The sequence below is a fragment of the Canis aureus genome, chromosome 1 (assembly GCF_053574225.1).
Source record: "Canis aureus isolate CA01 chromosome 1, VMU_Caureus_v.1.0, whole genome shotgun sequence".
Lineage (NCBI taxonomy): Eukaryota > Metazoa > Chordata > Mammalia > Carnivora > Canidae > Canis > Canis aureus.
In genome coordinates, this window is record NC_135611.1 from 36,353,834 (window position 1) to 36,368,329 (window position 14,496).

Below are 14,496 nucleotides of genomic sequence, written 5' to 3' on the forward strand. Positions count from 1 at the left end.
CATCATTGGAAAATAGTTACTTGATATAAGCATAAGATTTAAAGGTTTAGGAAAACATAATTATTAGAGAAACAGTTCAATCTTGGGTTATTTAATTAAAATGCATTTTTATCTGATCTTCTTGCATACGATGTGAAAACTTTAGTTACAGATGTTACAGAGTTGAATTCTAGACTTATTTTCATTTATTTATGAGAGACACAGAGACGCAGAGAGAGAGGCAGAGACACAGGCAGAGGGAGAAGCAGGCTCCACGCAGGGAGGCCGTCCTGGGACTCCATCCCAGGTCTCCCGGATCACGCCCTGGACTGACGGTGGCGCTAAACCGCTGAGCCACCCAGGCTGCCCTAGACTTATTTTCATATTATAAATGATGTCCGTGTCATCTTAAATGGTAGCTAATCTGAACATTTTGGGGAAGCTTTTAGGGAAGATTTTTAAGAAATGGGCTACTGAACGAAATAAATAATCTTTGCCTTTGTCCCTTTTATTATTATTTGAAATAGAAATTTACTGAGCTCTGGTATTGGAAAGATTATATGCTGGTATTATTTATGGGTATTGAGGGTAGTTCTTTTATAGCTAATATTGAGCAATTCACCTATTTTGGACATCTAATTTAAGCTGTTTCTTCTTTCCTTCCACTTTTAGATGTTGCCGTTCAACTTCCTGACAAGAAATCCATAATTATGTATTTAACATCTTTGTTTGAGGTGCTTCCTCAGCAAGTCACTCTAGATGCCATCCGTGAAGTAGAGACACTCCCACGGAAATATAAGAAAGAATGTGAAGAAGGAGAGATTAGTATACAGGTACAGGTCGATTTTTATTAAAAAAGTTTGACTTACTATATTTGTTTTCTCTTAGGTATTAGATAAAAACACTGTCAGAGGATTCTCTTCTTGACTGAGAACATCTTGGGTTCTCAGCTTACATAGGTATAAGAAATTCTGTTTATCAGCACACTGTCATTTATCACATGCATATAATGGAAAACTGTAGCTCAACTGATTTTATTGAGAAGGAACATACATTATTTCACATAGTAAGGCTGGAGTTAGAGTCCAGGACTATGAGCATGCTGCTGCATGATAGGCTTAAGAACCTAAATTATAAAAAAAAAAAAAAAAAAAGAAAAGAACCTAAATTTTCCTATCATCTGTTCATTTTATCTTTGTTGTCATGTGCCGAAGAAGATGGTTTTCCTGCATTAGCCTAGTTTTGTTCTAACTGCTGATCTTCCTTTTTCTTTTTTTTTTTTTTTGCCACTGGAAAAAAAAAAGATTTTTATCATTATTCTCACAAAGACTATCAAAATACAAGCTTTATTTCCTCTTATATTTAAGAGGAGTAATTGACAATTGGCTGCTAGGCAAGTTTTCGATTAAAGGCTTCTAGTAGTTTTATTCATCAGAATATATTTGGGAGGAGATATAAAGTCATGAATTTTTCTTCCTGAAATATTGTGTTTTGAATCAATCTGTATTTTCTTACTCTGTTTTAGTCTAACTAGTTCTCTCAATTCATATAATAAGAGAATCTTAACAGTTGAATGAGACCTTAAAAAGTCATTCGGAAAAAAAAAAATGTCATTCGGTCCAACAGTGTAGCAACCTAGCAACTAAGGGATACACATGGATTTCAAAATGATAAGAAATACATTTTAGAAAGGAAAGGCAGAAAGCATGGGCTTGGAAGCTCAAAATTTATTCCTGTTACTGTTTGTTTTGAGTTGCTTACTTACCTTTTCAACCACAGCGTTAGCTAAAAAATCTGGATAAAGCCACCTACTTTTAAAGGTAAATCAAGGCACCTAACAGTGATATTGATAGACACTCAATAGGCAGCAGCTATCATCATTGTAACTTTTCCTTCTAAATTTGTTTTGGCATTGCCATTTATTCTCATTGAACAAGTTCTTTTTAAAAAAATGTTAGTTAATTCTCATATAATGACATTGGTTTGAATTGACATAGCACTTATTTTTCATATTCCAAGGCTCAGAGAACTTACTTATTATTTCAGATATTCTTTGGGTAGTAGGTGCCAATCCTTTTATGTTCTCCATTTAAAAAAATAGCATATTGAAAAAGAAAAAGAAAATAACTTATTGAAGGAAAGAGGGCAAGAGATGGCAGATTATTTTTTTTATTTTTATCTAAAAGATTTTATTTATTTATTCATGAGAGACACAGGGAGAGAGGCAGAGACATAGGGGGAGAAGCAGGCTCCCTGTGGGGAGCCTGATGCAGGACTTGATCCCAGGATTCCGGGATCACTACCTGAGCCCAAAGGCAGATGCTCAACCACTGAGCCGCTCAGGTGTCCTGAGATGGGCCAGATTCTGAACCCAGGACTCTTCAGTAGTTTTGAAAAGTCCAGTGATATTGAGGAAAAGCCCCAATGTTTTATAATTGACTGAAAAAAATGCTGAGAAGCATTTGTCTTGAGTAGCATAGCTATTATCCTTTATTAATGATGTACCCTGCTGCTAAGTGACTCAGATAATCTTCTAAGGTTGCCTTTTGGTTTTAAAATCATTTCGTTATGGGATCAGGGTTCCTTTTGTTAGAAAGATAGTATATTTTACTTTGTACAATTAAGGCCATTCTTAAAAAGGAAGGAAATTTCATTTGCCTTTTAGGATATGTAGATAAAATAATCATTTCTGTTTGGTGCTCAGGATTACATGAGAAGAATTGCAGAAGCCATTTGCTGTTTGATTAAGAGCAAGTATATTAACATTAACCTCTTCATTTTCATAGTTTCATTAATGCTGTAGAGGCTGAATTAGGTTAATTGAAAAAATAAAATGTGACCAAGTTTTAATCATCTACTCTTTGATAGAGTTTGCCACCCACTACTTCCCAGTGATCACTGATAGCCAGCCTTCCTCTCTCTGGCTCTTCCTACAAACATATGCTGTAGAGCATTAGGTGGTCAGCAAATATTTCCTGCATTTCTCTGTAGATGAAAATTTCAGTTGAAAGTCTCATCTCGTGTTTGAATTAATACCCTCTGAACATTTGCAGCTAAATGTCACCTTCCATCTTACCTCTGATGGATCCTAGTGCCTATCTAAGTGACTGTTGGCTGGTCACTGACTGTCCTTGTTCTCAGATGTCCTCATTGTAGTCTAGAAGTTTGGTACTAAATGATCCAGGGTTATTTTATCTCCATAGACCCTACCTCATTTTTCCTTTCTCTGTCTTTGGCACCATCTGTGTCTTAATTATCCAGTGTTTTGTCTGTCTGCTCCCTGATTGATTTTTTTAACTCCTGTATATGGATTACCAGGTCTGTTTGACTCTTCCACCAAAATGTTTTTGGTGTATGTTTTCTTTCTGTTCCAGCCTTCATGCTAATTAAAGGCTTCATCTTTTTCTTTTCGTTTACAAGACCCAGACTACCTCTGCAGTTCATCTCAGGCCACTGCACTGTAGTCATGGTGGACATTGTCTCTCCTTCCCCAAGACTTTGTTCATGTGGGTTTCTGTCTATGAAATGTTCTTCCACCTACTATTTACGTGGCAAGCTTTCCTGTCTTTTCTATTTCAATGGGGCTTTTTCAGAGAAGTCTTCCCTGAAATCCAACTCCCATACACACAACACATATACACACATGCACACACACTATTTCTTGCTGTCACAGTATTTTGGTAAACTCTGTTAAGAATTTTAAACTATTTCTTGAGCGCATTGGGAAAACAACAAAAGATTTTAAGCAGGGAAGTCTTTTGATGTGATTATGTTTTCCAAAGATGCTTCTGCTCCTCTGTGACAAATGGATTGCAGAGATGGGAATGTGGGTAACAGTGGTTAGCAGGCAGTTGAGCTCTGATAACAGACATTGGTTTTTGTGGAGATGGAAGGTTCTGGATGGATTTGAGGTAGATTTTGAAGGTAAGGATTGCTTGTACATTAAATATGGGAGGTGAAAGAAAGAGAAACCAAGGCAGGCTCCCTAGTTTGTAGCTGGAGGAATTAAGTGCCCTTCCAAGGGGGATGAAGGAGACTGCTGAGGCAAAGTATACAGAAAAGAAAAAGGGGCCCGGAACTTAATTTTGAGGAGATGTATTAGAGGTTGACAAATACTATTTAACCAGGAGGAAAGCCAATGTAGTGTTACTGATGCAGGGAAAAGAGACCCTGAAGACCATAGGGAGTAGTTAGCCATGTGGGAGAAACATAGGGTGATCAGATCTCTGGGAATAGTTCTGGCTTATGTGGGTAGTCTAGCACCATTATTACCAAAAATGTTCTTGTTTGTTGGTTAATTACATGGTCACTCTAAAGATGATGCTAGAAAAATTAATTTTTCAATGGGAAGGTTATTGGTGACATTGGCCAAAGCCTTTTCAGGTGAGTAATGAGGACCAAAACCAAACTGGAGTAAAAGAAAATGTTATCAAAACATAGGTGCAAAATACATGAGGATTTCATATATTGTTCTCTATACATTTTGCATGTGTGAAACAAGTACAAATTGTGGATGAGAGGTAATAAAGTGGAGGCAGGCTGCACACAAATTTTAAAGAAGTTTTGTTCTGAATAGGAACCGATGAGTGAGAGAGAGAGAGTTGGTTTGGTTATAAGATTCTAAGGTATATGAGAAAATACTGCTTTGCTTAGAAAGAGCTTGAGATAATTTTATTGAATGGGTCCTCAAAAAAAAGGCCAGTAAGTAAAGTCAAGGGCTGTTGGCTTCGAAATACAAAGTGCATACACCCACCTGAATGTGTGGCTGTGTTTCAGTGTCTAAAATGCAATGCTAAATGCTATTTAGTAAAACTGGGGGTCAAAGCAGAGTCCCAGTCTCTATTTTTCTTTAAATTATATCCATCCTTCAAAGCCTAACATGTTCCAGACTCACTATATAACTTTCCTGTTATAGCCCTTAGTGAACTCAAATAGCATCCCTTGTTGGATCCATGGAATGTATCACTTTGCTAATAGCCATTTTATTTTTGTTCAGAAGTGATTCAACTACGTTAGAATTTCCTTGAGTACAGAATCCATGAGTGCATTCTACTTTTGTACTCTTTGCCTTCCTGGCACTCTTAATAAATGCTTCCTGCTGAGCTCATGGCATTGCTTGCCCAGCTTCTGAGAACTGGATGAATGCCCGAGTCATGGTAGTACCTCCCTTACTGTTCTCCATACAGTGTGTCTTTGTTGAACACCTTCTCATTTTCATGATGCTTGTGGATGTTTCTTGGGTTGGTTTTTCCAGAGCTCAGCGCCAGAGGAGGAACATGAGTGTCCCGGAGCTGAAACCCCCAGCACTGTCACTGAAGTTGACACGGATCTGGACAGCTATCAGATAGCACTGGAGGAAGTGCTGACCTGGTTGCTTTCTGCCGAGGACACTTTCCAGGAGCAGGATGACATTTCTGATGATGTAGAAGAAGTCAAAGAGCAGTTTACTACCCATGAAGTAAATAATCTGTAGCTGATGAACAGGATATATCTACCACGGTGTCTGTACCTTAATCAGGGGAGCTACCCTGATGTTTGTTGTTTACTGACTTCTCTGCAGGAAGATCATGCCATATTTTAGGACTTGTGATATTTAAATAGTGCTTTGTTATAAAATTGGTGTGGGTGATTAACTGTGCCTTGGAATTAGATTTCAGATTTTAATCTTATCATGACTTATATATATTCTGTGGAGCCACTGACAAAAATTAATTTCTAGTACTGCTTGTTTCTGAAGTTATAGTTATATTGTTATAGTTAAAGCACAGCATGGCTAATGAATAAACCAAATCTTTAGATTTTGAGTGCTCCCTAGAAAGTGATTGTTTTTATTTATTGCACAATAAGCAAACGTCATATCCAGTATTCCTATATAATCTTATATAATGAAAATTTCCTGTTGTTTTGAGGAAATATGCATATCATAGTATAACAATTTGATTATATGTGGAGATTTCCTATGATTAAGTAGTTTTTTGTGTCGGTATATTAACAGGTTTTATTTGCTCTTTTGATTTGAAAATAATAGAAAATGGTAATATTTCTTAAGCAGTTCCTCTTGGGTGAACATGGTGTTTTATTTATTCTATTTTTTCATAATCCCATGTTCACAATCAGTAGCATAATCAATCAGCCTTTATTTAAAAATAGCTGGTATTATCAGATATCACACTGTCCCCTTAGATCTGTTCCCCTTTTTACTCCGGCCAGCTGCTTATTTCCTACATTCAGAGCTTAAACAATTGGATCAAAGTCGATTTTATTTCTGCTCTACATGGCTCCTTTTTTCTGCAGCACTGCTATTAGGCATTAACAATTTATTAAGATTTTTTTCTTCAGTGAGCAGCTCACAAATCATAATGATGTACCTTTCTAGGCTTTTATGATGGAGCTGACAGCGCACCAGAGCAGTGTGGGCAGTGTCCTGCAGGCAGGAAACCAGCTGATAACGCAAGGAACTCTGTCAGATGAAGAGGAATTTGAAATTCAGGAACAAATGACCCTGCTAAATGCTAGATGGGAGGCACTCAGGGTGGATAGTATGAACAGACAGTCCCGGTGAGTGGAAGCAAAGAAATCGATGCGTTATTCTGTCCACTGACTTGCCTACTGTAGCTTTAGTGAAAGCCTGAGTGTCTGTGAAGACAAGATCATTTCAGAACTTGCCTTGTAAAATCTGCCCCGTTCTTTTGGTAACATTATTTGGATTTTGTGTGATCTTTGTTTCCCCTGTGATACGTTAGCCGAATGAGAAAGGTAAAGGTTGGAATACAGAAATTAGCAAAAAAAGGAGAAAACGTGTCATCTGGACAGTTGTCTCTTCCCAGTATTAAAATGGGAATCGGCTAACCATGTACTCAATATGAAGACAGGGCTGTGTAGTATTTATCTACAACCCCATCTTGTAACACTTTTTAGAGCAGCCTCCCCCCCACCCCCGTGGTTCATTTTATTTCATGGATTGTATATTAAGGAGCAAGCTGTATTCCATTGCCATTTCCACCTATTTAATAAGCAGGAATTCCGGATTGAAGAAACAATGATTCTGATATGAATAGAGGGGACTGTTTTTTGCATCCTTTGACTGCATTTAATTGACTCCATTTAGGAAGAAAGTAAAAGTTTTTTCTTGTTTCTCTATTTAAAGACTAAATGGTACTTCAAATGGTTAGACAAAACTGCATTCTCCTGCCCCATTTCTTTGGTGCCTGGAGCATGTGTTTGCTTTTGCAAAGGGAAAGAGGAGTGGGGCTGATGTGTGTTTGTCTCTGGACAGGCTGCATGATGTGTTGATGGAACTACAAAAGAAGCAGTTGCAACAGCTCTCTGCCTGGTTAACACTCACAGAAGAACGCATTCAGAAGATGGAAACCTGCCCCCTGGATGATGATTTAAAATCCCTACAAAAGCTACTAGAAGATCATAAAGTAAATCTGGCTCATATTTCTTTATACTGTATCAGATATAAAAAGGCAGCACTTAGCCTTCTCAGGGGCTGATGGCTTCTATCATTAGTGCAGAGATGGGACACTTTGTTCAGTGTTCTCTTCTATTCAGTGTCTGATAGGGTGGAGTCGGTGGGGATGTGACTTTCTTAAGTCATGGATGAAAGTTCAGGTAAAATGTTATAGAGGTATGTGTAGTTTTCTTATGAAAGTACTTAGCATTCATAAAGCTCTCAAGGGTTTTCGTTTTGGACCTGTAAGTGGTTAAGGACCCTAGTCTGTTGACATTAATGCAGGGTGTGGGGAAAGAGTCAAACCCTTAGATTTGTCTGTACCTAATCCTTTAATGAAAGCTGTGCTTTAGGAGCACATCTGATTCTGTGATGTAGTAGGGCATCAAGCATTAGATGATAAATCGAAATTTGGTAGGCAACTTAATTTGGTCACCAACTTAGAAGATAACTTTTCATAGTCAAGGAAAGGCAGAGTGAAATAGCATCTCAGCAAATTATTTGATGAGTTATATTTTTCAGTGGAGTATCAAGATAACTGATTAGATAACTGATAAAACTTCAGAGATAGATTAAGCATAACTCAAGAGGCATTTGCCAACACTGTTGATAGCATTTAAATAGATCACCTGTATACAGACATCTTATGGCTTATTGTGCTCTTCCTACAGAAAAGGGGAGAATGGAAGGTCCATATATCCTGAATTGCTTTCCTGGGTAGCTAATCTGAACAGCTTCTGACTTTCCAGTAGCATTCTCCTTACCTCTCTCACCTTACATTTTGCTTCACTTAAATGATCTGACTCTGTATAAGTTTTTTTTTTTTTTTGTCTTACAAATTCTACATACTTATCTTAATTTCTAATATATTTACTCAAGTGATGGCTTGGCTATTCCACTTTTTTTGTTGTTGTTTTTTGTTTTTTTGTTTTTTTTTTTTGTTAGAACTTGTAATAAGAGTGATGGAATGCTGTTTATGATCTGTTATGGCACTGCATTTTCAACCTGCTTTGGTTCATAATGAAATGTAAAGATGTATCAGGGCCTTGTTTCATTAGTAGAACACTTAGGGTAATGATCAGAAATTTAAACACGATGCCTCATTAATTGTCCTTAATTACTATTGACAGCTGAGTGGATTTTAAATAGGTAAATGTGAAGAGAGTAGAAATTACCATGTACCTTAATTTTTTTTTTTTTTTTTTTTTTTATCCAGCATTTGCAAAATGATCTTGAGGCGGAACAGGTGAAGGTAAATTCACTAACACACATGGTGGTGATTGTTGATGAAAACAGTGGTGAGAGTGCCACTGCTGTTCTGGAAGATCAGTTACAGGTATGGAACCTGGAGATGGGATGTTCGCAAGGACCTGTGGTCTGAAACCTTGAGATGGCACTTCTGTTCTTCAGCTCCTGTCTCACTGGTCATTTTGGGGAGTACGCTAACCTTTAGTTTGTACTTCCCAGTGGGGGTCTGCCAGCCTGTGGGTTTACAGGAATACCTCGGTATCTTTCTTTTCTTGCTGCCTTTGGGGTGGATGGGCAGGGCTGCTTGTGGTCACCACCTTCCTCATGCAAAATGAAAACAAGATCAGGAAGGATAAGAACTTATTTCAACGGGTGCCCTGCAGACAGACTTCTTGCCCAGAATTGCTTGAAGACTTCGTTAGGATGTAGATTCCTGGGCTCCACACAGACCTAAATCACTGGAAGAGGGGCCTGGGGGTCTGCACCTCTGGGTGTATTGAAGTTTGAGGATTTCAGCTGTGTAGGACTGAATATCCCTGATTCTTTGTAAAACTATTTGTACAGTAATTTTGGGAACCCCAACAAATTGCTGCTTTTTGCACAAAGTCATTAGTGTATAAATCTTTTTTTTTAAGATTTTATTTATATATTCATGAGAGACACAGAGAGAGAGAGGGGCAGAGACATAGGCATAGGCAGAGGGAGAAGCAAGCTCCCTGTGAGGAGCCTGATGTGAGACTCAATCCTGGGACCCCAGGATCACTCCCTGAGCTGAAGGCAAAGGATAAACCACTGAGCCACCCAGGCATCCCTAAGCCTTTAATAAGAGATTTATTGGCATTTTATTTGAACAGTATTTGGATTACCTGAAATGATTACCAAATGATTTTCAGTCACTTTCAGACTATAATCTTATATGAAATTTTTTCTTTTGTAACATTTAGAGTTGGCCACTGGTTGGGAGACTTTTTGGTGTGGTAGTACTTAGTTATTACAGTAACCTGAGAGCTAGGCATTCATGTCTTGCCTGTTTAGTAGTGGGGAGATTGAAATTCAGAAAGGTCACATGATGCCACTGAGCTTTAAGCAGGCAATGAATTTTTATGGCAAGACCAGAGACCTGTCTTTTGGCTCTAACTTCGCTACTCTTCGTATTCTACAAAGCTCACTCTGGTGTTAAATATTGAAACAGTACAATATGAATTAAATGATTTTTTTGAACATATAAATAATACAGAAATTAAATATAACATAATGGTAATCATTATTTATAAAATGGTAATAAAATAATTTGTTGGGAAAGTCATCATGAATAATGATTTTTAAACAACGAAATTTATTTATTTAGCATTGCTAACACCTCTAAGATTCTGTTCTTGATTTTTGCATAACATGAATAGAACAAATCAAGCATTTTAAAAAATCTTATAGAAACTCAAAACAATTTTTATAAGGTTAAATTTTTTTTTCGTAATTTTGCTGTTACATATGAAAATTTTCATGGCATGTAAAAGGTGGTTAATTGATGCAATGAATTTTTGAAAAGATCATGACAGCCTGAAAAATTTGAAGCACAAAAAGTAGATAAGTATGCTCTGTTTTGAAGGTATGTGGAAAAATGTCAACTTCCATATAAAAACTACTGATACGGAAAGAGCAAGGACTGAGAGTCAAAAGTTAAAGAGCAGAGTTCTAGTTGTACCACTTTCTTGCTATGTAATAAGGAACAGTTAAATTCTATTGGAAATCAGTTTTTCTCATCTATAAATTTATAGGATTTGTCTGTATTATTTTAAAGCAATTTTTATTAACAATATTCATAAATTTCTACTGTATTGTAAAGAGCTACAGATGTCATGAATTTCTTTAAGGATCATTATTTTTTATGGTTCTGTTGACCAAGGATGGTTTCTTCCCTTCCTAGAAACTTGGTGAACGCTGGACAGCAGTGTGCCGTTGGACAGAGGAACGTTGGAGTAGGCTACAAGAAATTAATATATTGTGGCAGGAATTATTAGAAGAACAGGTATGAAGCTGTCATCCGTAATGGGCAAGACAGATGGTGAAAAGTAACCTCTCTTTAATTATGGCATTATGATAAACTTGTTTATTTTCCTTTAAAAATAAAATATACAGGGATCCCTGGGTGGCGCAGCGGTTTGGCGCCTGCCTTTGGCCCAGGGCGCGGTCCTGGAGACCTGGGATCGAATCCCACGTCGGGCTCCCGGTGCATGGAGCCTGCTTCTCCCTCTGCCTGTGTCTCTGCCTCTCTCTCTCTTTCACTGTGTGCCTATCATAAATAAATAAAAGTTTAAAAAAAAAATAAAATATACAAGTAATGTTTATTATTTTCAAAATCAGATTTCTGTGCATTTTATAACTGATTAAGTAGCTTATTTATAGAAATCATATTATATGGCTTTATTGTAGTAACACTTAATTTGATGTGTTCATTATTTAGAATTTAGAATATATTTAGACATTCTACTTTCATGATGATGATTTTTTATTGTATTTGTGTTGGGTGTTGTGTTTGAACTTGTCAACCTAGTAGTGCCTATCACGTTTAGCTCAGTAAAAAATGCATAATGCATAAATGAATCCATTCAATGCTTTGTGAATTTTAAATCACAATTTTTCTTGATTTTTAACCAGAGTAACTACTGAAATTAATAAGAAAATATTATTTAGCAACACTATTAATTTAATACTGGGCCAATACTGTATTTTTTTTTTAATAAGGATTACTATAGCAAATGAACTTTTGGCACAAAGCTGCCAATTTAAGTTTTCAGTGGGATTGGTGGCCCTTTGCCCATCTTCCATCCTTCCAGAAGAGCAACAATCAAAACAGAATACAAATAAGCAAAACTTTTCTCCCAAAATGTCAAACATTTGTGGTTTTAGAAAATAAGCAGATACTTTATTCCCACATTTCAGTGTCCATTTAGATTCTTTTAAATGCATTTTATTTCTATCCACAAAAAGCAACTATATTCTTTTCAAGGGATAAAAACAAGTGTATGATGTTTTGTGGTTTACTAAATATGGTGGCAGAGAGAACATCTTAAAGAGTAGGTTGCAAAATTTGTCCCAGTATAAATTGTTAATCACTACCTCCTGCCCCCAACCTTTGGCCAGAATTTTCTTATTAAGGATCCTTTGATGAATCTTATTCTAACTTCTGAAATATTTACATTTCACTTCATAAATGTTTACATTTACTTGGACCCTTTTATTCAAAGAGTCATAGAGAATAATTAAATTTTCCTTCAGTAATGACAATGGGAGACATTGATTGCTAGAGAAAACCATTGTGTTATTCTTCTACCAAGGAAAATAATTTTAAATTTGAAAATACTTTGAATTTTTCAATTAAAAATATTTTAAAACTAGGGATTGACTAGTATTTTAGCCATTTGTATTACTTTAGATTTAAAACTAACCTTTGAATGGCTTTCTACTAGTGTTAGGGATGGAAGAAGCTTGTTTAGATGTAGAATTGGAAAAAAAAAAGATGCAGAGTTGGAGCCAACATTGGCACTTAATACAGAGATAATTTGCTTTTGCATGGAAGGAGACCAAAGAAAATGGAATCTGAACTAAAGAAGTCTTTCAAGGACTATCTTTCACTTGGTTGCAGAGGCTTTAAGTTAGTTAGAAATGGGCTCTGGGGGATGCCCGGGTGGCTCAGTGGTTAGGCACGTCTGCCTTTGGCCCAGGGCGTGATCCTGGGGTCCTGGTATCAAGGCCCACATTGGGCTCCCTGCATGGAGCCTGCTACTTCCTCTGCCTGTATCTCTGCCTCTGTCTCTCTCTGTGTCTCTCATGGATAAATAAATAAAATCTTAAGAAAAAAATAGAAATGGGCTCTGAGAATTAGTTCCAACCTTATGCAAGATAGACTGATTTTAAGTGTGGCACGCAGGATATCCCATAAAAGATTCCAACCTACTTTTCCAACTTTAATTTTCCCTCCTTCCTTCCATGTACCTAGGTTCAAACCCTGAATTCCCACTTTGTGACCCATTCCTAGATTGTCAATGCTATGAGATTAGTGCTGTTTCTTTTTTTCACTGTTCTATTCCCAGTGCACAGCACATCACAGATTCCTTGTGGTTTGTGGTATTGTTTGGTTCTCGTGTTTTTGAAAGAGTGTATTTCATTTGTTTTATAGCCTCTCTGCTTTTAAGGTGTGATATCTGCTATGGAATGTCTTTTTACCAGTTTTTTAATTTTAAATTTTATTTTTGAGTTCTCTTCTTCCTCAAGGAACATGAAATCATCTGTAAACTACCTCTCTCTCCCCCACTATCCTGAAACTGGAAGTCATCTCATCTTCTTTAGAATTGCTGTAACATTTAATGTGTGTGTGTGTGTGTGTGTGTGTGTTTGTATGTATTTAATTACCAGATTAAAATATAATGCAGACACCATTATATAATACTATATTTTATATTATATAATACATATTTTTATATATTATAAATACAAAATAAGCTATTATATACATGTTTTGCGATATTTGTACTTTCTTTTGCCACAGTTATTTCTGTACATATTTTATCAGCTTCACTCTATTGAGGACAGGATCTGTATTTGCTATTTAATTTCTTAATCTTCATTTTTTTGGCATAATATACAGGAAAGGAATAGTGGTTAAATAAAATGATAAATAAAACAGCTGGAGAAAGAATTGATTCCACTGCTAACACAGACCCAAGATTTTTCCCTCCAACTATATAGAAAAGAGCTTTTGCAGCAGATATTATATTTTGGGAAGAATTATCCCAAGTAGCCATATGGTTTTCCATACCTCTTTCATGTTTATCTTTGTACATTGTTAAACATCTTCTGCATGCTGATCAGTGAGGTTTAAATATCTTTATGTTGATTTTGGACTATCCTTAAACTTTATCTTCTCATCACAATTGCTGCTGAATCTGGAACATTAGTGTGGTTTTCCTGAATGATTCTATGGAAAAACCATTGGCTTTAGGATGTGAGTCTTTGATCTGATTCTCTCATTAACTAGCCAAGTGATCTTGGATATATAATGGCTTATCTCTCTGTAGTCCCTAAAATGAGGGTCTGGGACAGGACGATTTCCAAGCTACCTTCTGCCTCGAGAGAGTTATGATGTATGATTCTTTTGGAGATTTGGACAGTTGTTGAACTTAGCTTTTTAGATCCACCTACCTCCCTGAGAATAAGGTTTAATTACCCAGGTCTGGGGCTAGTGTCAGGATGATCTGTTGCAAATCTGAGAAGAATAATATATTCAAGAAAGATGTATTTCTAGGCCATTCATGCCTCGACCTTGGTTATTTTAAGTCCTTCCTACCCTAGGTAAGAGTGAGGCCTCAACTGGCATAAAAGTTAGAGATTTGGGGACTTGATTGAATTGAATTACCAATGATTCTCCAAATATATTTCTTTCTAACTTTTGTTATTACTTGTAGTGCTTGTTGAAAGCTTGGCTAACTGAAAAAGAAGAGGCTTTAAATAAAGTCCAGACGAGCAACTTCAAAGACCAAAAGGAACTAAGTGTCAGCATCCGACGATTGGCTGTAAGTGGTGTCAGTGTCAGCATCTGTCTTGACAGCCTGTGATATTCTAATGTGTTATATCATTAGTTAATGCAGTTTAGTGAATACAGATTATGACCCATTACCCAACACTAGAATTCTGCCCAGTAATGATCTAGAACCGGGACTCTTCTGTTTTAGTGTTAGTGAACTGCATGGCCAATACATTTTACTATAAAATGTATGTTTACATTTCCTGACTGAGGAGCAGGAATATAGAGAGAG

General features: G+C 36.6%; 1 protein-coding gene across 9 annotated transcripts in view; it reads left to right on the forward strand.

Moving 5' to 3' along the window:
• UTRN (utrophin) overlaps positions 1-14,496 on the forward strand; it is a 505,421-nt gene that overhangs the window by 127,211 nt on the left and 363,714 nt on the right. For all 9 annotated transcript variants that reach the window (XM_077895925.1, XM_077895964.1, XM_077895934.1 and 6 more), the window contains 7 exons: positions 652-812; positions 5,234-5,437; positions 6,356-6,537; positions 7,256-7,406; positions 8,652-8,771; positions 10,608-10,709; positions 14,146-14,253. In XM_077895925.1, the coding sequence (XP_077752051.1) occupies positions 652-812; positions 5,234-5,437; positions 6,356-6,537; positions 7,256-7,406; positions 8,652-8,771; positions 10,608-10,709; positions 14,146-14,253 (1,028 nt within the window). The remainder of the gene's footprint in view (positions 1-651; positions 813-5,233; positions 5,438-6,355; positions 6,538-7,255; positions 7,407-8,651; positions 8,772-10,607; positions 10,710-14,145; positions 14,254-14,496) is intronic.